At 46.4% G+C, this 21,729-nt stretch overlaps 9 protein-coding genes across 9 annotated transcripts; 3 read left to right on the forward strand and 6 right to left on the reverse strand.

The window, feature by feature from the left end:
• Positions 1-2,298: 2,298 nt before the first annotated feature.
• Positions 2,299-3,396, reverse strand: penDE_1 (Acyl-coenzyme A:6-aminopenicillanic-acid-acyltransferase 40 kDa form; the record flags this gene model as incomplete). The annotated part of the gene is made up of 1 exon (XM_031146875.1): positions 2,299-3,396. The coding sequence occupies one exon, from the start codon at positions 3,394-3,396 to the stop codon at positions 2,299-2,301; it is 1,098 nt and encodes a 365-aa protein (XP_031007337.1).
• Positions 3,397-4,283: 887 nt separating this feature from the next.
• Positions 4,284-5,313, reverse strand: rhlG_2 (Rhamnolipids biosynthesis 3-oxoacyl-[acyl-carrier-protein] reductase; the record flags this gene model as incomplete). The annotated part of the gene is made up of 4 exons (XM_031146876.1): positions 4,284-4,522; positions 4,573-4,988; positions 5,041-5,179; positions 5,244-5,313. The coding sequence occupies 4 exons, from the start codon at positions 5,311-5,313 to the stop codon at positions 4,284-4,286; spliced, it is 864 nt and encodes a 287-aa protein (XP_031007335.1).
• A 414-nt stretch (positions 5,314-5,727) lies between these two features.
• Positions 5,728-7,586, forward strand: phacA_2 (Phenylacetate 2-hydroxylase; the record flags this gene model as incomplete). The annotated part of the gene is made up of 5 exons (XM_031146877.1): positions 5,728-6,103; positions 6,158-6,458; positions 6,518-6,741; positions 6,795-7,142; positions 7,201-7,586. 5 exons carry the CDS (start codon positions 5,728-5,730, stop codon positions 7,584-7,586), a joined length of 1,635 nt encoding a protein of 544 aa, XP_031007336.1.
• A 335-nt stretch (positions 7,587-7,921) lies between these two features.
• YJL213W_0 (Uncharacterized protein) lies at positions 7,922-9,330 on the reverse strand (the record flags this gene model as incomplete). Its single annotated transcript, XM_031146878.1, has 3 exons — positions 7,922-8,867; positions 8,929-9,036; positions 9,092-9,330. 3 exons carry the CDS (start codon positions 9,328-9,330, stop codon positions 7,922-7,924), a joined length of 1,293 nt encoding a protein of 430 aa, XP_031007354.1.
• Positions 9,331-10,037: 707 nt separating this feature from the next.
• On the forward strand, positions 10,038-11,754 carry LHYA1_G001901 (putative transporter; the record flags this gene model as incomplete). Its single annotated transcript, XM_031146879.1, has 4 exons — positions 10,038-10,217; positions 10,338-10,426; positions 10,481-11,148; positions 11,171-11,754. The coding sequence occupies 4 exons, from the start codon at positions 10,038-10,040 to the stop codon at positions 11,752-11,754; spliced, it is 1,521 nt and encodes a 506-aa protein (XP_031007355.1).
• Positions 11,755-12,109: 355 nt separating this feature from the next.
• Positions 12,110-13,963, reverse strand: PPR1 (Pyrimidine pathway regulatory protein; the record flags this gene model as incomplete). Its single annotated transcript, XM_031146880.1, has 2 exons — positions 12,110-12,973; positions 13,043-13,963. 2 exons carry the CDS (start codon positions 13,961-13,963, stop codon positions 12,110-12,112), a joined length of 1,785 nt encoding a protein of 594 aa, XP_031007352.1.
• Positions 13,964-13,971: 8 nt separating this feature from the next.
• On the reverse strand, positions 13,972-14,239 carry LHYA1_G001903 (uncharacterized protein). The gene is made up of 2 exons (XM_031146881.1): positions 14,175-14,239; positions 13,972-14,101 (listed from the first exon to the last, which is right to left on the reverse strand). Exons 1-2 carry the CDS (start codon positions 14,227-14,229, stop codon positions 14,067-14,069), a joined length of 90 nt encoding a protein of 29 aa, XP_031007353.1. The 5' UTR covers positions 14,230-14,239; the 3' UTR covers positions 13,972-14,066.
• A 2,427-nt stretch (positions 14,240-16,666) lies between these two features.
• On the reverse strand, positions 16,667-17,943 carry strap (Serine-threonine kinase receptor-associated protein; the record flags this gene model as incomplete). Its single annotated transcript, XM_031146882.1, has 5 exons — positions 16,667-16,815; positions 16,862-17,502; positions 17,551-17,646; positions 17,710-17,749; positions 17,811-17,943. The coding sequence occupies 5 exons, from the start codon at positions 17,941-17,943 to the stop codon at positions 16,667-16,669; spliced, it is 1,059 nt and encodes a 352-aa protein (XP_031007350.1).
• Positions 17,944-18,747: 804 nt separating this feature from the next.
• Positions 18,748-21,195, forward strand: lub1 (Ubiquitin homeostasis protein; the record flags this gene model as incomplete). The annotated part of the gene is made up of 3 exons (XM_031146883.1): positions 18,748-18,795; positions 18,873-20,009; positions 20,056-21,195. 3 exons carry the CDS (start codon positions 18,748-18,750, stop codon positions 21,193-21,195), a joined length of 2,325 nt encoding a protein of 774 aa, XP_031007351.1.
• Between the last annotated feature and the right edge of the window lie 534 nt (positions 21,196-21,729).

A 21,729-nucleotide genomic window follows, 5' to 3' on the forward strand; every position in this document is an offset into this window, starting at 1 on the left:
ATTAAAAGGTCTTATATAAAAGTAGAAGCTTTTATAATATATATTAACTAATTCTTTTTATTATAATATAAAATTATATAAAATTAATTATTATAAAAGATTTTATTAATTTATATATTAGCTTATAAACTAGCTTATTTAAATATATTAAGTAAATAAAAGTAAAAGATTATTCTATTTATATAAATAAGATATAAATAGCCTTAATAGCATAGATTATATAGATTCGAAAAGGTGGAGGCACGTGGTCTAGGCACGTGACGATCCGTGATGCTGTAGCATGTCACTGTGGCTTGTGATAACAACTACCAGCATCTAAAAATCAACTACTTAGAACCTCGTTGGCCACAGGAGCTACAACTGCGCATAATGCTGCAAACATGTACACGATGTCGACAACGGAGAATTAAGGTACTTACGCTTTATTCTATTACTCTGTATAAAATTATGCATAGCTAATCCATACCGCAGTGCGATTCCCTCCTTCCGGCATGTTTAAACTGTGCCAAAAGCGACTTGGAATGCACATTCCGAGACGACGCTCTCCAAAAAGACATCCCTAGAAGGTATGCCTGTACCTTGCGCCGAATATCACAATCTATGAACTTACTTTATATCTAGTTACATTCAGTCATTAAACAATCGGATTCAAGAACTCAGCTCAGAATTGGCTCTGCACCCACACCGCTTGCCCAAGTAAGTTATCTATAACCTGCTTTTTGAAATACCACGGTCGAGCTGACGTAGAATAGCGATCACTTACATCTCAGTTCAATGACCGCAGCATCATTATCATTATCACCAAATCCTCAACCATCCCACTCTTCATATGTCTTGGTACGCGGTCCGTGGCAGAACTTGTATCTAGACCTTTCATTTCTATCACGCATCACAGAAGTAACCTTTGGAGCACTCTTACTTCCAGGGAAGATAATTGATGTCCCGGACGCAGCTGATGATGACCCTTCCATACTAGACGTCTCACACCGCTTAGATCGTTCCTTACTAACCCCTAAGATAATTCGGTTTCTTCTCGGTCGTTACGACAGCTGCATCAGACCTCAATATGATGTTCTAGAGAGAGAACTCTTGAGTCATGATGGGGCGGGGTTTAAAAAACTGCCTGACATCCAAAAATTCAACATTCTGATGGCATGTGCAATTGCTGCTGCCCGCGAGAGCTACAAGGGTCCTTACTGGAAGCTACTGGCCCAGATTTGCCGAGATTGGGCTGACGAGTTGATTACCCCAATTATCTCTGCACCAGATGGCGATGCGCTATCAGCGACACTGCTGCTTCTAATCTACGAGTTGGCGGAACCCAGCAGAGGAAACGCCTGGGAATTACTCGACCTTGCCCGCCGGACATGTTTGCAGTTAGGCTGGCATCGAAATCTTCCAATCTCAAATACTAGCGCCACTTTGATAGAGAACGGGAGCACTACAGAGGAGAGCAACTCAAATTCCAACCAACTCGGAATGATATCAGCACTGCAGGATATTGAAGTGTAAGCTTAAAATAGTGTCGTTATGCTCCACCCGGCTTACCGTTCATAGAGTTTTGCAAACAATTTTCAATCGGCCGACGATGTTGATTGGGCCCAAGTTGCAAACCAACTCTGACAAAGAGCGCATGTTCCAATTGTATCTTCAATCATATGATCAATTGTACGGCAGCGGTCAATTCTATGAAAGCAGCAGCTGCCCATTCGTAGGTGAAGTTGCCACGTTGATAGACTCGGCCGAAAGTTTCGAAACTCAACATCCGATTGTCATGGAAAGTTGGCTTTTGTTCTTGCCTATCTGCGTCAACCATAAACAGTGCATCTATTGCTTTCAGGAGACTGATGAGGATGGAACTAAAGGAATGAGAAGCTTGAGGCGCAAAGTAATTCATGCGGCGTCTCACCTGATTTTCGCAGTCCATCGAGCGGCCACCGCGGAAAATGACTTCATCCCACCTATCGTCGCAAGCTCGAGAGCTCTCATCTCTGGTTGCTCACTTGCTACAAGCATCTCGAAACGATGGACATCTTCACAGTTTCATGTCAAAGACTTAAGCAGGTGTACGGAGATTCTATCGATATTTGCGCCACACTGGCAAGGCGGACATCGCTATCTCCACGTCTGGAGGACTATCATCGAACTCCTTGACATCAAACCAGCTCATATAATATAAAACATGGCCAATATCTCGATTCAAACGCAATTTGTTATCAATCTAAGTTTTGCAGAATTGAGGTCGAAAATTACGACTTATCCATAATTGTCGCATGATTCATCTTTCCACCATATTCCCTACTCGATCGACAAAGTACGCACAGGAGGTGAGAGGCTTGGTTTGCCAAAAGACACTTCTGCTTTAAACTTTTGTAGATCAAAAATGACCGTTGCCAGGGTTGCCATCCTCTCGATTCCGACAGCCTTCTCTGGCGTTGAGCGACAGATTGACACGGGCGTTCCTTCTTCGTCTGAAAGCCATAGTCGAATTTTTTCGATGTTCGCTTCTTGGTCTTTACTTAAAACCTTGATTCGTTCTAGCCTGGAGAAAGAATTCTTCGAAGGATGATCCCGAATGCCGTCAGGTATATCTGGCGACCAAAGATGATTTGTGTGGAATGTTGTCCAGCTTCCTGGCTCTGGAAAAATAGGGGCTAGTCCTTTTGGTGTACATTCTATTGTAGCCATTCTCCCACGATTATCGGCAATGACAAGATTGACACATGAAGCTAGCCCTTTGCTAGTCAACATAGCCAGAGCTTCATCGAAGGATCTACACTCTAGGACACGTCGCATCGCAAGATGAACAGGCAGGTGAGACTTGTTAACTGTTCCACACCGGATTGCGTTCATACAAATGCCAACACCTGAATCGTTGAATCCAAATTTGCCAACCATGCCTGCTTCTCCCATCATCCGGATTCGTGGCTGGCCAATTCCTTGAATATCAAAAAAGGCGGTTGATGAGCCTGCTTCGGCTACCCAGTCCCAGTTCTGTGCTAAATACACTTCTCCTCGAGCGGCATTCCGTGTGACGATCGATGTACAACCATCTGAATAGTTCGTCAAGGCTATCTCACTCCGCAAATTGAGCGCCAGGATATCCAAGAAATCCCGTCCAGCACCAGAAGCAATTCCTCTCATTTCCTCCACAAGGTCAGCCTCGTTTTCTTCCAGCGCCGGAAGGTATGTAGCTGCTCTGGCTTTTGATTCTGCCCAGTCGGCTTCGGCAGTCTCGAGGAAAAGGCGCTCATAGTTTGAAATGCATACTGCTATTCGAAGTGGTATTTGGCTTCCGTGAGCAAATCCAACCTCCCAAGGTGAACCGCTAGCAATTACCTCGGGTACTCCATTCCAAGTTGCAGCTATGTCGCTGGAAGCCTTTTCAATATCCATAGTTTCGGCCTTCAAGTACGTGAGATAATAGTGTTGTTAGAAGACGTGATGTAGAATTCTGAAGTCTTGAAAACAATAAACTTGAAATAAGCAGATGATGTTTAGGCATAAAGAGCCTCATATAACAATTCATTTGGTAATATTCTTAGAAGAAAACAGGCTCAACCACCAGCACGGCTTTTCGCGAGGTTTTGTTGTCTACCGACGGAGTGATCCGGTCTACTCCGCGGTTTTAATTGAGGTACCAAGTAATATTTTACGTGGTTTCCCTATAAATTAGCCTCAAGAGGCTCCATTTTCTCATTTGCTGAATACAATTCGCGGTCTACTGCTGAATCCATAAATTGACTTCATTCAAGCCTGTCCTCTGAATATGAGACTAGGTCTATCTCCATCAAAATTTGCAGAACTGGCGAATTTCCAAGTTATATAAATAATAAAGTATACTGCTCATTATTAATGAGATCGAAAGGCTTGGAACGCTCTTGACATGCAGTACGCTTTGCGAGCAGAATTGGCAGTTGTTAGCAAGGCGCTGGCTGGTAGCAATAGGCAGTTGCCTTCTCTTCCTTTTACCTTGTTTTTATGCTTCTGCAAAAACTCACCCGATGACCACCGTACCAATCCTACGACAAGTCAATCTATGCTAATGATATTTAGATGTCGGCCCAAGGTCTACATAAGGTCCCAAGTAAATCGATCCCTGTTTATTTGGTGGCCAAGTGTAGATGACATGGAAAACAATAGCTTGCTTATTTATAGTCAGTTGCATTTATATACCACAAGAGAAAAGAACACCCGATTCAATCACGGGTTTATAGATCTTTAACTTAAGCACAGATAATGAACAGAGGATGAAATAAAGGTCGTGGTTTACCTTCTATATGTCAGTCCGAATTCGATGTGACACCTTTTAGAATAAGCAGGCGTCCACCCTCCATTCGGACGACTTTCCCATCCATGAAAGCGCCAGCTTTGCTAATCAACCACAATGCACTTCCAACCATATCTTCTTCGTTGCCAGCTCGCCCCGCTGGCGTCTTAGCCGCGAGACTAAGGTTCGATTTACCATCACTTGGTGTCATGCCAGAAGGAACTATGCCAGGGGACATGGCATTGACTCGGACTGCAGACTGGTAAGCTTAAGTCCTCGAAAGAACATCTTCTAGGTCTTACTATAGTAATCGGCAAACTCGGCTGCCATTATCCTGACAAGATGATCCACTGCCGCCTTGGAAGTCTGATAGCAAGGAACAAATTGGTGGTTGTGAACACTAGCAGGGCTACTAAACAAGATCACACAACCCCTTCCCTCGCCCTTTGCGGCTGCTGCTCCGAGAAGTTTGATTAATCCAGCGGTCAGGAAGTATGGCGCGAGAACGTTCAACCTAAAAGTGTGTTCCCAGCCTTGATATGGTGCAGACAACGTTGCGGCTTCCAGCTTGTCCAGGCCATCACCTGGAACGTAAGTGACTTCATTCATATACCGAATCGCAGCACAATGAATAAGAGCATCAAGTGAACTTTGCGTCGACTTTACTTTCTCTACAACTCCCTTGATCCCATCCTCACTTGATAAGTCGCCATGGATGCTAGCGTTGATGTCAGTATATCAATCTTCAGAGTTGACAGCAGCAGACAAACACGATGATTTTTGAGGAAGGCGAGATGTTTTCTAGCTCAGACTGAACGCTTAATAAAGCCTGAAGGTTGACATCCATCAAGATGGTATTTGCTCCATTAACAGCGCAACCTCGTGCGATCATGTGACCAATTCCGGAAGCTGAAAATCTAGTATTAGTAAACTCTAATATATCTGCGAAAATGGGGTTTTAGAGTATTCTCACCTGCACCAGTGATCGCTACCCAGCGCCCTGTAACATCGAACAGTTCGCTCAAGCGTAAGTTGTTCGCCATAATAGATATTGCTCTTGACGACCCGAGATGTGACTTGACAAGCTCCTTTGAAGCGTCTGCATTGGACCATGTATAAGTCTATGCTGCTTATCAGTATGTAATTGGTGTCATTCTTTTCGGTGGTCCATAGCTGATTAGGCAAATGGGCCGGCCTTTTTCGCTTTTTTGCGACGAATTCTATAAAAGTGGCGCAGTACGCCGATGACCCTATCAACCGATTTCCGTGCCGGCGTGATGAAAATAGCAATGAGGAATAAATGGCATTGTGGATGCTCTTTAAAGATTAGCAGACTTCCTTCAAATAAAACCTATGGACGGGTACGTAATTTTCTAGAAAAGCCTACAGCATGTCAAGAGATACCGTTCATATATTTGTATTTCCTTGAAAACCTGCATCAAAGCAACACACCCGCCATGGATATCATGTTTTTAATTTCAAATTCAACCGTCTTAGTTCTCTCCGGCCTTTTCCTGACAACTACGGCGGTAGTATATGTCTACCTCCGCTTCTTTTACGTTGACATACCAAAAATTGATGGGATTCCCGAAATTCCAAGCGGCGAAATTCTCGCAGGCCATCTCTATAAATTGGGGAATGACCATGCCACCACTGCGGAAGCATGGGCATCCAAATATGGATGGCCAGTTTTCCAGCTTAGAATGGGACAACGACGTGCGATCATGTTGAATTCTTTTGAGGCCGCTCGTGACTGGATGGTCAAAAACCAGGCTGCCACCTTAGATCGACCATGGTTTCACACATTCCATGGGGTCATTTCAGCTACTTCAGGTGTGTGAAAGCAATCCCACTGTTCCTATGTAAGCTGATAATCGTTTGTTATAGCCGCGACAATTGGGACAAGCCCCTGGGATGAGAGAACCAAGAAACAGAGACGTGTTGTAGGCTCGTTTACAACCGGACCCTCAATTCAAAAGCTGCGGAAGGTGTTGCACATGGAGACTTGTGCGGTAATTTCGTCGCTGTATTACGACAGTCAAAAGGGAAGAACCGACATTATGCCTCACATTTACCAGGAGCGGCTCGCTCTGAATCTCATGATGATGTTTTGCTACGGGACACGATTTTCTTCAGTTGAAGACCCCCTGCTTCTACAGATATTGAAAGACGGTAGTACCATTGCTAGGTATGATTCCCAGACGGAGCATGTATGTACTGGAAGTCAGCGATCCTCATGCTTTACAGTTTTCGGTCAACGAGTTCCAATGCTCAAGATTTCATTCCCCATCTAAGATATCTTGGTGAAAATAAGCGGACAGCAACAGCCAAAGAGGTCCGTGGCCGACGGGACCAATGGCTGGCGAAAATGTTGGACAACGTTCGTGGCAATCTCAATCTGCGCACTGGGCCTAAAAAGAGCGTGGCCGAAATGTTGTTAGTAGACAGCAGCAAAGATGATCTCACAGAGCGTATGTGCCCCCAGTTCAACATTTCCTCCTTTTAAGTACACTAACCTCCAAAGTGGACATCAAAACCATCCTCGGTGGGCTCATGTCGGGTGGATTTGAAACTATCTACTCCACTGCCATCATTACCATTGGTATGTTGTCGACGTTACAGGGACAACCAATGCAACAAGAGGCATATGAAGATATCATGAAAGTCTACGATACGCCCGCAGATGCTTTCAATCTCTGCTTGACGGAGGAGAAGAGCCCTTATGTGATGGGGCTGGTGAAAGAAGCATTGAGGTTCTTTCCGCCGCTGAAACTTCTTCCAGCACGACAGACTTATACAGAATTTGTCTACCAAGGAGCTACTATCCCAAAGGGTGTCCTTGTTTACATGAACACCCAGGCAATAAATCGGGGTAGGAATTTCTTTCATATTCTCATTAGGGATGTTCTTGTTGACTGACTAAAATCTAGACAAAAATACATATGGCCCCGATGCTGACCAATTCCGCCCAGGCCGATGGGTAGAGAAAGATCATGGTATCCCGCCACCGTATCACTTCGCCTTTGGGGCTGGTGGTCGGATGTGCACTGCTGTCAACTTCTCTAATCGGGTGCTTTATGCACTATTTCTCCGCTTGATTATATCCTTCAATATGACCGAGAACAAACTATCGCCTCCAAACACAGATTATATCAATTATAAACGCGATTCAACCGAATCAAATGCCATCGCCTCCAAGTTTAAAGTAAACTTCACGCCAAGGGATACGGCGGTCCTGGAGCAGTGCTTAGAGCAAGCGCAGGATGAATTGACGGACTTACTACCTGGAGTTGTGGCAGAGCCTCTTATACGATAAAGCTTTGGTGGCAGGTGCCAATGGTGGACTTAGCATACTGCATTGCACAAAAATCACATAAATTATACGTGCCAAAGGGAATCTCTATTATTAAGTGATATTCGGGAGTCGTGAGTATAATGTAAAACACAAATTTTAGGGATGTACCCTTGGTTTTTATGCATCAGCCCAACCTCACCGTAATCAAGTCAAGTGTCCGCTGAACATGTGAAACCATACTTTAAGTCTGGGGCACGTATATAAGTCATTTGATATCTTAGGTCAGTAGCTGGCAATGCAAATCGTTTTGCAATTGTAGTCGCATAAAGATGAAGCTATCGAATTTTTGCATAAATCTAGACCATGCCACATTGCTCTCCACCCACTTTCCAGACCTTGGCATCTTTCATCACAAAGTTCACTGATCTCAAAGCGTCAGGACTGTGCATTGGGTCCTTGTCCAAAGCAATAATGTCTGCTTGCAAATTCTCTGCAAACCACCCAAATTGCCTTCCACATAAATCGGCTCCACAAGCCTCCCAGCCGCCCACGGTACATGATTCAAGAACATCAGCAATAGGTATGCCAGCCTTGATCATCAACTCTAGCTCTCTGACATTTTCACCATGGGGAAATGTGCCTGTATCTCCACCACATGCAATTCGAACCCCGAGTTCATGGGCTCGTTTGACTTGACGCAAAATATCGTCGAAGCGGTGGGAATGCAGCTTCTCAGCAATCGAGAGTGTGGGCACCAGTATTATAGCTTTCTCTGCCATTTGCTTCAACATCTCGTCCGTGAGGAAATAAGCATGCTCAAGCGTATTGACGCCTGCATCGATTGCTGCCAACGCTCCTTCACGTGTGCAACAATGCGCAGACACTGGACAGCGTGCCATCGCAGCCTCTGAAACTATAGTGTTCATCTCCTCTTGAGAAAATACCATATAATCAGGGTTAGGTTCTTTGGGAGGATGAAGCACACTTGGAATGTAAGGGTGTTGTTGCTCGGGTGGAGACCTCATAATTCTGCGCCTATAATCTGCAAAGAACTTGATAATGTCTGCTCCCGCAGCAACACGACGTCGAACTGCCTGACGACACTGCTCCACACCATCAACAGCATCAGCACCGGCCGGTAAGCAGTGGCCCCCGCCACTATTCTCTGTGCGACACTCGTAAGAACCGGTGCTGGAAATCACCTTTGTCGCAACGAACAGGCGAGGACCAGGAGTCAAGCCCCGAGCGATAGCATCTCGTAAATTGGCATCACATTCCTGCATACCTTCTGAACCCAAGTCCCTGAATAAAAGAAATCAGTCGGAATGGACAGATAAAAGGGAGGGGTACTGTAAATAGGTACCTGTAGGTCGTATAGCCTGCAAGAAGCGCCGTACGGCAGTGATTGACCCCACGAACGGTTCTTTCAGTCATGCTTTCGTCTCTCTTCTGCTGAAGAGCGCCTTTCTCGCTGTGAATTTAAATCAGAATCGAAGATAGCGTCAATAAAGCAATTAGAGACCCACTCGTAAGAATGCAGGAAAACATGGGTGTGTGCATCAACTAGTCCAGGCAATATATACTTTCCGCGCAAGTCGATATCTCCCTCCTTTATGATCTCCGACAAAGGTTGTCGCTCGTCATCGCGCTCGAAAACCCGAGTAATCAGGCCAGTTGCAGAATCAACGGTAACTGAGATATTTTGGCGGACTTGCTTAATCTTGGGATCGAATAGCCATGATGTGTGCAGTGTGTATTGGGTCATGATGGCCGTTGATTCATACGTTGCACGAATAGGGGCTTTTTGATTTGCTACGCAGTTGGTGCAGGCCACCTGATTAGATAGATTCGCGCAAACCCCAGTTATACAATTGAATAAAATACGAGAAGCGAAACTGAGTGAGCCTTTGATGGTTAACTCCGAGCAACGTGAATAACAATGGAATAGCTGATGTTCCAATCTCGCTTTTTATCGTCCGGTGTGAATTTCTCCATAAAAGATAGTGTAACTACGCGCATCAAGAGATAGTAGCCAGAAGAAAGTAGGTAATCAAAGCCCCAAGCACCGCTGATAACGCAGTTTGAAATGGAGAAGGTGGGAGGTGAATATCTATACTCCATTCTTGACGGGGAAAGTCCGGGCCTAGAACGGAAATACCGCATTAGGCTGTGGGGTACATGGGCTCCTGATAATCAGGTTCGGCGCAACGCGACGATATTATCCATTGTATCGGGTAAGTCCTAACAAGAGGTTTTCTCAAAGATGCAAATCTACGGTTATCTATCCGCGTTTGATCCTTATCGACTTGATCTTGTATGTGCCTTTGAGAGAACCAAGATTATAAAGGATACCCACGTAGCTATGTAAATCACCTAGATTTAGATCTTGCAATCCTCTTTCAACCCTTTTCAGAGTCGACATTTGTATATCTGCGCATCTATGCACTCTTAAATAGTGAAAGTATATTTACAATGGGCGAAGGAAGTATCTCATCCGAGATGAATGCTGCATCGACGCCAGATCTCAAGGTTGCTATAAAAGGGCAGGGAGATGCGGCTCTAGCCTTCTTTGAGACGTATGAGGTTGTGACTTATACAAGAGAAGAGGAGAAAGCGGTTGTACGCAAGATTGATTGGGTGTTGATGCCACTTGTATGCCACGCCTATCCTCCCCGCTATATGATTTTGATATTTTCTGTGTTACTCATCTATATCTGCATTTTGTATACTTACAAGCGTTTTGGTTAGATGACCATCTCCTACACGATTCAGTATATGGACAAAAGTGTAATGGCTCAGGCGGCTGTCTATGATCTGGTCGAAAACCTTGGGCTAAAGGGCCAAGAATACTCTTGGTGCTCGTAAGTGCTTTCAAACCCTGATATCCAGCCTTCAACTAATTTGAAATGCTCAAGATCCATTTTCTACTTTGGATATCTCGCCTTCCAACCCTTTGCAGCACGATTGCTCAACTACTTTCCCCTAGGCCGCTTTGTAGGAACCACTTCGATCATCTGGGGAGTCATTTTATTCTGTACTGCTGGGGCTATGGACTTCAAAGGCATGATGGCAGTGCGTTTCTTCTTGGGCTTAGCTGAGGCCGGTGTGTCTCCAGCATATGTCCTCATTACAGGCACATGGTATAAGAAGGATGAAATTCCACTGCGCATCACCACGTGGTATTGTGGTAATGGCTTTGCAATCATCCTTCAATCTTTCATTGCGTACGGAATAGGACACATCCACACTGGGATCGCTGTTTGGAGGTGGTTTTTCATCATATTTGGTATTGTTGGTCTGGTGTGGGGTTTCGTATTGTGGTTTTTCATGCCAGATAGTCCATTGACTGCCAAATTCCTCAACGACAGGGAAAGAGCCATTGCGATCGAAAGGCTTCGCGACAATCGGACTGGTATTGAAAACACAACCTTCAAGAAGGAACAACTCGTTGAGGCTTTGACTGATGTCAAGGTCTGGTATGGGTTCTTCTACAGCATCGCATGCGTTGTCCCCGCCACGGCGGTCGCTAACTTCGGTGGCCTTATCATCAAAGGTAATATTCTTTCAGCGGATGTGAAGAAGCGTGAATTAACATGTTTCTCTAGGACTTGGTTTCAACAGCTTCGAGACCTCTCTGCTTAACACTCCGCTAGGGGTAACGCAGTGCATGGGGCTTGTGACCGCTGGATTCGTGGCACTTTACTTTCCAAATACGCGCTGCTTGATGCAGTTCCTTTGCAATATCCCTGCGGTCATTGGATCCGTTCTCGTGTACACGCTCCCCACTCATAATCGAACTGGGAGGCTCATAGCCTTCTACTGCACAAACTTCACCAACGCTTCGCTGCCTATGATGTTCGCTCTCACCACCACCAACATCGCTGGCCAGACCAAAAGATCCGTATCTACAGCCCTTCTCTTTGTCGGATATTCTACAGCCTTCATCATCGGTCCCCAGTTCTTCCGCGCCAGTGAGGCACCAAAATACGGTACGGGGTTCAAGACCATGATTATCATGTTTTCTATCGCCGCTCTCGCTCCCGGTCTCTATTTCTTTTATGCTACCTGGTTGAATCGGCGCAAGCAGAAGAATCTTGAGGGGAGTGGTGATGATAATGGTCCTATGGTGAATGAGGAATTCTTCGATCTCACAGACAAACAGCAGCCGCGTTTCGTGTACGTGATGTAAATGGATTGTGGCGATGAAATGAGACTTGCATCTCGGACCATGGTACATCCGGTAGGCTACCCAGGGAACCACTGAAATATGATAGACCTTTGTAGTCATTTCGCTGCCTTGTTATGCCTTCGATATTTTCTGCTTTTTAGCTTTTTAGTTATACTTCAATACAAGAGTTGCGTTATAATACCTCTATCATTGCGTCTTCCAATGCCAGCTCCTCTTATCACGTCGTAAATAGATTGCAAACCCTAACGAATGGAGCCGGAATTCATAATTTGTGATTGTGGTTTCGCGTCAGAGAGTTCCTGACATAAGATAAGCCTCTGTATTGTGATCATAAATATGAAGCTAGCGAGCTTCATCACAATACGGACGTCTTGTTCGTCAAAGGATTTAGCTCAGCCGGCACAATCTCCCACTCAGCAGCCCACTGAAGGAGCACCGTATCATCACCAGATGCGTTATCAAAAAACAAATCGTTCTCGAAACCATAGTCATAATTAGTTTGTGGGGCATGATCCCAAGTCAGAGACGTCTCAGAGAAGAGTAGACCGTGAATCTCTTCCGTAATCGAAGTGTCGTCGTAAATTGAAAGACTTTCTGCTGTTACTGCTGTGAAAGCAGACGAGACTTTTTGAAGCAGTGGAGTTAAACTCTGGGAACACAAGGTAGCTTCATTCCAACGCTGTCCAATTCTGGTAAGCAGCTGAAGGCACTGTGGGATGGAGGTCTCGAGCAGTTGCACAGCTAGGTCCCTTGAGGGCTGGTAGGCACGAGATGACCAGCTTGCCTCCAGCGCAATGACGGCAGTCTCGAACAGGATATGGACACCATGCCAGGGGTAGAAAAGTCTTCGTCGGCGGTCCTGGCCGAGATAGTCTTCGATCAATTCCATACATGATTCCAACACGATGCGTCGATCCTCAAAATCCCTCATCCGCAAACGTGGAGTTGGTCGATGAATCCGTGCTCTAAGGTGATAAAATTGCACATGTTTGAACTCAAGCATGTTATACTCCGTATAGGCTTGAGCTTCTTGGTACCAGGACACTAACCGGCCCGTAATGTCAATGATCCAGTCTGCTACTGATGCGCTGCCAAACCTTTGAATATCCTCTTCGAGATGAAGGACCCTATGTACCTCTGTTTCTAAACCTCGATACAGGTAGATGTGATGAGCAGAAGAGTTTTTCGCAACGTCGCCAGCAGGAAATTGGGAGAACGGCTGTTCGTTTGAAGAGAGTTGATACCATTACTGTGAGAGATAAAATCGGAGCAGAGCGTGACCACGTACCTTGTTGGTGACAAGCTCTTCTGGAAATGACAAGGGTAGTCGAAGATTTGTGCACAAAGATCTCTCCATTCCATATGTGACCCAAAATAGTACAGATCGCAGCCGGACTTGTTCTGGGTCAAGCCCTTCTGGAGATTCCCTGTACAGGCCCAGACTTAGAACAATCCGAACTGCATTCGCGATGCAAGTCCAATTATCCACTCTTTCCGGGCACATATGCGCGTAGTGGGCTAGAAGCAATGAAATTTGAAGGGCTTGAATCTCGCTATGACCTTCCAAGGCCTGGAGATGTTTCAAGGCAGACTCGTAAAAGGACGCGGACGCATCTCGGGCTTGATCCTCGGCCTTCCATGTTAGAGTGATGGCCGAAATAGCTAGAGCGATGAAAAGAATAAAGTATTCGAAGTGTCCAAGACCCGAATGGGCTGGGATGCCATAGATCAGGATTGAATTAGTGTCTCCAAGTTCTTCATCTTGGGTGCGTCGAACGATATCTTCCAACATCGACTCCGTAATGCAGGGGTATTGAGGCAGGTGAGTACTAGCGTAGTTGCTTATCATGCGTGTGATGGCCGAGTGAGGCACGCTTTTCAAATTGATCAGATTGCCCGAATAGGGTCTTTTGCGCTGATCAGGGAGATGCTCATTGACAGGCGACTTGAGTCCTTCCCTTCCTCGTTCCCGAACGACAGCCAGCGGCGGGCAAGAAGGGCGGAAGAAAAGTGCCGAAGAGACCTTAGAATGCAGAAATGAGCCAGGCTTAGGTAGATCGAACGAGATAGTGGCCTGTGCAATCTTGGAAGCCATGGAATGAGGGACATTTTGAGGAGCTCCTCGAAAACGAAGCACTTGGGCCTCAAGTTCGGCCACACGAGCCTCAAGAGACGTGACTAAACTATGGGGGGGCTTGTTATCCTCCATTCTATATCATAAAGTGTCACAGGCAGCAAAATTGAGGGGGTACCTTCGTGGCACTGATTTTCTTGTCGCGGGGTCAAAGCCTAGACAGGTTGCGTTTGCTGTTTTACAAGTTGTACATGCGGGGAATTTGAAGTCGCACTATGTATTTTATATCAGCATAGGCATGAGTGGAAATAGGAGTGGCCTGCATCGGTACGTACTTTCGTCTTACGCTGTCTGCAACGAGTGCATACCTTCGTTGAGCGTCGATGCGATCGTGGGGGCATTGGGTACCAACTGATAGTACGAATCTAACATACGTCTGGATGCCCGTAGAGTCTCATGTATGCACAGAATGGGAACTCTGTATTAATAGTACAAATGACCGTACGAAAAGAGAGCCTAAGGTAGGTAAGTCAGTTAGTTATCTTGATAGTACATTACGTTTACGTACAAGCCTTTAGCGAACACTTCCACTTGATGTTCCAGGATCACTTGTAAACATATGAGTAATTATTAACACGGTATTACTATTGTCTTATTCCTTAGTATATGTACGGAAATAAAGAAAGAAGAGTAGTTAAAAATGAAACTAGCATACATATGAACCCCGCTGGGGAAGAGAGCACCTGATGATCCGTCACGTGCCAAGGAGATGTCAGTACCTATGCCTACCGGTAAGTCATTTGAAGAGATATTTCCAACTTTTAGGAGAAGTAGAAACAACGGAATCTCTTCTCTTAATAGAATTACTCTAGTCCCACCCACATACACATGACTCTAATACTTCGATAAATCAGACATATAAGCAGGACAATTACTAGTGCTCCTAACAGTAACCAGCCAGCCACCCTTCCTAAATCTTTTGACTCTACCCCAACCCATCAGCCTTTATTATCATCAATAAGTACCCGGTCTAATGCTCAAATCCCCCACCATCAGCCAGATGCACACTCCCATTAGTAAAGCCCCCCGCTCTGCTCGTCAGGTACAAAATAGCACCAGCCATATCCTGCAACAGTGAGAACCGTACAGCCTTCGACTTGACAACATCGCACTCACCTCCTTATTGCCAGCCCTCAAACTAGGAGGTACCTCCTTAGGCATATTCCCCGGAACCTCCACCGGTGCGCCGCCCGTCATACCTTCCGTAGCCTCATTGACAAAGAATCCGGGCACAATGGTATTGGCTCGGATTCCATATGGCGCAAACTCAGTCACCAGGGTCTTGGTCAGATGCATGAGGGCTGCTTTGGAAACTCCGTACGGATAGCCGACCATATTTGCGCGACTGAAACCAGCGATGCTGCCCGTGTTGATGAACTGACTGGGCACATAGCCCGCAGCGCTCACGCTCTGGGGATGTGTGTTTCCTTTTTCTAGGAGCGGGAGTAATGCTAGGAATTTGAAATATGAACCGGCGATGTTGAGGCCAAAAGTAGCGTTAACGTATTCTTGCGTGATGGTCCAGAGATGTTTTTGTAAGTCGGACAGAGACGGTGTGTCTATGAAGTTGCCGGAATATGCGTCCATGGGTCCAGATGTGCCCGAGTTGGCAATCACGGCGTTGAGGTACGGGGCTTGGGGAGAGATGGTGGCTGCTGCGGCGGCAAGAAAGTCTTTTCGCGTCACATCGTAGACGATGGGGATTAGGGAACCGTTTTTCTGTATCTGTTGGGGGTGGTTCGAGAGGTGGGAGGAACCTACGGCTGCTGCCGCGACTCTCTGGAGAGATGCTTCGCGTCGGCCGAGGATAAAGACTTTGGCGGCTCCATTGACGTCGAGGGCATGCGCTATCATTTCACGATGCCTGAAGACATTAGCTAGTGTTTGTGAAAGTGAAGGAGGGATTTGCCTGAGCCAGCGCCTGTGATCAAGAAATACATCCCCTTTACAGAGAATAAGTTTGCTGCTTGGAGTTCTAACATTTCAGGTTTATTCTGAAGTATCACTCATATTTAGATGTTTTAAAAAAGGGAATCAGAACTTTTTTAGCTGTTATTGTCCTTCATAGCTTATCACGGCTCTTCTATATACCCTGAAAGGGGTGAATGGTCAGAGGCATCTTATAAACCCAGGCGCGCAAGAACTCAAAACAATGATTATTTATCAGGTGAGGCTAAAAAAGACGGAAGAATCTTCATTTCAGAACGTAGGCAATGAGGCCTTTCACTAATCATGGTAATACTAACAATGGGGGGAACTACTTGCGTAGTAGCTACTGTTCGAGGAACCTCGTCTACCCTCGGACCAAAGATAGATAAATCAACCACTTCAAAATCACTACGAACCTGGGTTCAGCGGGGAAAGAAAACGTGAAGTATAATTTATACAGAGATTAGCAGGGTTTTGTGCGTATAATGATAGGCGGCAGTTTTTTTGGTAAAAATATCTAGCAAGTAGATATAACGCCTCGGCTTCAATTCGCTCGCAAGAACGGCCACGAAATGCAACACGAGATAAATATAGCTGACAACGTGTCAGTCTGCCACAGCGTGTATCATTATGTGTTCACTTGAACGCGCATGGATAGATTTCAAGCACTACCAACAGGTGAACGTCGTCTATGCCATACTGAAAATCTGTCATTTACTCCGTACCAAACTATTAAGTTCTTGGATGTGAATCTCAAATCTACCAATTTTACACTTGTGTTTCAGGGATCTTCTTGTGAAGTCCGAGACACTATAACTCCAGGTATCACCCTGATGGTTTCGGTATCATCTACTCGCGGTCTGCTTTCCACAATCCGTATGGGCCACGGCAATTCTTCCACATCTTGATGGTTCCGTCCTCGCTACCGGTGGCGTAGAGCTTGCCGTCAGGAGAGAAGGCGACACTCCAGATAGGACCGTGATGACCTTTGTGTACATCTGGAGAAATTAGCAACGAAGAGTCATCTGGAAAGGTATAACATACCTAATTCCTCCTCGGTGTCAAAATTGTACACCTTGGCCCATGTATCCTTCAACCCACCGGTAACAAACTTCCTCTGGCAGGGATGGAGCGCAACACTCGCGACGTCATACGGCAGATTGACCGTCTTGATCAGCTGGGTGGCTTTCTCCCCTCCGTAAAAGTATACAGACTTGCCGGCAGCGATGCAAAGAACTGGGAAACCATTGCCAATATCATTCGGCTCCGGCTTCATAGTTGTAAACTCGCAAGACCCGATGTCGCCTTGGACTTCTTTCTCCTGCAAAATAGCGCCTTGATTTCCTAGATCCCACCAGCGAATTTTCTTGTCGTCGGCAACGGTAACGAGGATGTTTGGGTCCCGAGTCCAGACAATAGCCTTGATACAACCCTGATGAACTCCTGCGCCAATCTCGAATCCTTCCTCTGCCATCATCGTTGGCTCACTGGCGCCATTTGTTCCATTCGCCGCGGGATTAGGGGCATTGGGATCGAATCTGGAAAAGTCGAAGATGCGAAGTTTCTTCTCCATTCCTCCAGTTGCAATGAGGGTGTTATGTGTAGGTGGGAATGCGATAGCTCGGACAGTATGGTTATGTTGCAGAGTGCAAAGAGTTTCGCCGCTATGGGTGTCCCATACTCTTCTAAAGATCTATTAGCATTAGTATTACAATAAAGGTTTTAGGACCTACGTAGTAAAGTCGGCAGAGGCGCTTGCAGCAATGTTGGCATCTGTAGAAAGTCGTGCTTGGTAAATGGCACCCTTGTGTCCAAAGAAGGTGCCAATCCTACAGAGAATAAGCAAAGAGCCGTGCATCAAAAAGCAAAGAGCAAAGAGGGGCAGGGCATACCAATCACCAGTAACGCCATCTCGAAGCATAGGTTGGTTGTCTGCGCGCTCGTCAGCCTTTGTCCTTCCAGTCCTTTCCTTTCCGCGGCATTTGGGAAATACCTTTGCAAGCAGAGATCAGATAATAGATGTCACCATCATCAGCCCAGTCGGAAAAACTCAGATGGGTAACTGGTCGTGAATGGCCATGACACGTCAATGGAACATAGAGTTTGGATATTTCGTGTCCCGCCATAATTGGCTTTACAGAGGAAGATTGGAGAATGATTGCGACCCCGTGAAACTCGTTTATTTTGGGGTCGGGGTCGTGCTTGGAAGCAAGGAACAAGGAACGTTCGTTAGGTGCGCGGTGACAATGGGAGCGAGAAGGAAATTCGCAGTTGCAGAGATATATCTGTTGGTGGTAGCTGGCGGTGGGGATGCGTTTGGAAGGAAGGGACCGATGTATGGAAGCAGCCGTACGTAGTTATTCAGAGAAGTGTCGCGTCGTTTGACGTGGTGTGGTATAGAATCGTGAGAATAGGAGTCTTGAAGTGTTCGTTTATTGCAATGTACTGTGATGCCTTGTATTGTGGTTGTGATGAGAGAGTCGAGTCCAAGTCGATTCGAGTACTAAGTAGCAAGAGCCAAAAAGATTCGTCAATGGTCGTAAAGTCGTTACAGCAGATGGCGTCGTCTCTTTAGTAGAACAGAACAGAACTTGCACTTAGAGCAGCCGTGAGGGTATTGCCTGCGATGAAAGGGGAGAGAGAGGATCCTGAGGAATTCAAGAAATGCGGGACATTCATAGTGAAGCTAGTCTGTTCCAGGAGATAGTCGTTACTTTAGCCTCACGCTTGTAGATAAGACTCACGTGCGGCTCTTATCGTATCTACGTCTGCACTGCATCTGCACCTGCACGCCCGCAGCAGAAGCTGGAAGTCAGCCATGGAACACTCAACGACAACAACATCATCCTGACCATCTGTGCAGGAAGAGAAGGAAAAAAGGATCTTATAATAAGCCTTCTTTTCTCTTATTCTAGCACAATCCATTCATCATGGCAGAATACAAACTCTCTGCTTCTCTCGCAGGCCACGAGGACGATGTAAGCATTTCCCAAAGTCAACAATCCATCCATCCCCCGCCTTTTCGCATATACTAACCTCCCACCCCCCCCAACAGGTCAAAGCAGTCATATTCCCCTCCCCCAAAGCCGTCATATCAGCCTCACGAGATCAAACTGTGCGAATATGGAACCTCCTTTCCGACAACCCTCCTCTCTTCGACGCCTCAATATGCTCCAACGCCACGGGCTTTGTGAATAGCGTCGCATACCTTCCCCCAAGTGCTAAATACCCCGAAGGTCTCATTATATCTGGTGGAAAGGATACCCTCATAGATGTGCGGCAGCCATCGAAAGGTCCGACAGATAATGCCGAGGCTCTACTGCTTGGTCATTCCAGTAACATCTGCGCTTTGGGTGTAGACCCAGCTGGAAGGTTTATCGTCAGTGGGGGATGGGATGCCGAGGCAAGGATATGGCCGGTTGGGAAGTGGGAATGTCAAGCTGTTCTCCGGGGCCACGAAGGCTCTGTCTGGGGTGTGGTGGCTTATGATTCCGAGACCATCATTACTGGTTGCGCCGACACCAAGATCCGCGTTTTCAATACAAGCGGGAAGTTATTACGGTCGATTTCAGCGGGACAACACCCCGTGCGAGCTTTATGCAAGATACCGAGGGGTCATCCATCAGGTGCAGACTTTGGTTCGGCAGACAATGAAGGCATCATTCGCCTGTGGACTCTAGGAGGCCAACAAGTGGCACAGCTGTCGGGCCACGAGAGCTTTATCTACGCCCTAATATGCTCACCATCTGGTGAACTGTTAAGTGCGGGTGAGGATAGGACTGTGCGCATCTGGAAGGGCACCGAATGTGTGCAGACGATTACACACCCAGCTATCTCCGTTTGGGGGGTGGCTGTTTGCGCAGAGAATGGGGATATTGTAACTGCGGCGAGCGATAGGATCGTACGAGTGTTTACGAGAGATCCGGCGCGTGTGGCAGATGCAGAGACCACCAAATTCTTCGAGGACTCGGTCAAGGAGTCATCCATACCCCAGCAGCAACTACCAGAAGTGAACAAGGAGAAGCTACCAGGGCCAGATTTCCTAACTCAGAAGGCCGGCACGAAAGATGGGCAGGTGCAGATGATTCACGAGCTGAATGGCGCGGTCACTGCACATCAGTGGTCAGCGGGTCAACAGCAATGGATTAACGTAGGGACAGTGGTAGATGCGGTGGGAAGCAGTGGCAAGAAGGTAGGGATTTGTTTGTCATCTGAACTTTCAATGCTAATGACAACAGGTCGAGTACCTTGGCAAGGAGTACGATTATGTTTTTGAAGTTGACATTGAGGATGGAAAGCCTGCCTTGAAGTTACCATACAACCTGTCCCAAAACCCCTACGAAGCAGCTACGAGTTTTATCGCCCATAACGAGCTTCCTGTATCATATCTAGACCAAGTCGCCGATTTCATCACTTCGAATACAAAGGGTGCTACTATCGGCCAGGCACAGGAACAGATTTCTGCTCCAGACCCATGGGGCAGTGACAACAGATATAGACCTGGTGGAGAATCAGCTGCCGCGTCTACTCCAGCTCCTCCGAAGATAATCCCACAAACAGCATATCTGAACATCACCACGGGACGAATTCCAGCGATTCAGAAGAAGCTTGGGGAGCTCAACCAAGCACTCCTTACAGATGGCCACAAAGACGTCTCTTTGAACCCGGCAGAACTTTCGCAATTGGCAAGTCTATGTAAACATCTAGAGTCAAACGGTGCAACGAAGACCTCGCAATCAATATCAGGAGGTCTTGATCTGGCCGTGAAAATATGTACAACATGGCCATACAAAGACCGCCTGCCTGGTCTAGATCTCCTCCGACTCCTCGCAGTTGCGCCTCAAACAGCGACATATTCGCACCCCCGAGGGGGAAATATCATTGATGTGTTCGAGCAGGGGGCTACAGAAACGCAACCCCCAACACTAAATCTCGTGATGATGGCAGTTCGAGGATTTGCGAACCTGTTCGAGTCACCTGAAGGTCGAACACTAGCCGTCAACGAGTTTGATAAGATTCAAAACATAGTCGGTACAGCTATCACGAGCTCCACTGATAGGAATCTGTCGGTTGCAGCTTCGACGCTTTACATCAACTACGCCGTATATTTCAAGACGGCGAGTCAATCTCCGTCATTCGAGCATGTCATCAAGATCATTGAAAGCCTAGGCAATATTCTAAGCAAACAAGTAGACGCTGAAGCTGTTTACAGAGCGATGGTGGCTACCGGTACACTGCTGACGCTTGATGATGAGACGAGAAGTGCAGCAAAGGATGTATATAACATTGAGAAAAGCATCTCGATTGCGGTGGCTAAGGCTATGGATCCGCGGATCAAGAATGCAGCGAGGGAGATTGCGAGTTTATTGAAGGCGTGATAAATGGATGGATGATATAGAAGGATGATGAGAAATGAAGTACGGATATTGCATTTTCATGGAGCGCAGCACGTCCAACCTTTATATTCATTACGGCACAGACAGACAGAAAAGTAATAGACTTCTTTTCCTCGACCGCTCATCGACGTGACTGCGGGCATGGCAAGCGTCTCTGTGTGTTCTCATTCTTAATTGCCATTTCATGATTTTCATCACAGTTTCACTCGTATCAGTACCAAGCCCATGGGATTATTTATTTGATCGTTCTTTCTTCTTCATTTCATTGGTCGTTTGACAAAGAGAGATATTCACTCCGCAAATCCCTTTCCATCCCTCGGCATCCCGCCTCATTCGTGCGTGTTGTTATTAACAGAACAGGCATAAAAGATTACAATCGGTAAGTATATAAAGCCTTGCCTCAGCCGGAACCGGAACCAGAACGCCCCAGAATAAAATGTACAACCATGCATGAATGGTGGGTGGTATCTACAAACTCCTTTCTTCCTTTGCTATGTTTTCCTGCTCGTCAATTCC

The sequence above is a fragment of the Lachnellula hyalina genome, assembly GCF_007821495.1.
Source record: "Lachnellula hyalina strain CBS 185.66 chromosome Unknown contig00029, whole genome shotgun sequence".
NCBI classification, from domain to species: domain Eukaryota; kingdom Fungi; phylum Ascomycota; class Leotiomycetes; order Helotiales; family Lachnaceae; genus Lachnellula; species Lachnellula hyalina.

Excerpts from the sequence above, each read along its gene's own strand:
- LHYA1_G001903 (XM_031146881.1), bottom strand. The coding sequence starts at position 14,229 with ATGCCCCCACGATCGCATCGACGCTCAACGAAGGTATGCACTCGTTGC. Across the intron at positions 14,102-14,174 it reads ATGCACTCGTTGCAGACAGC|TGCGACTTCAAATTCCCCGC; the intron begins GTAAGACGAAAG and ends TAAAATACATAG.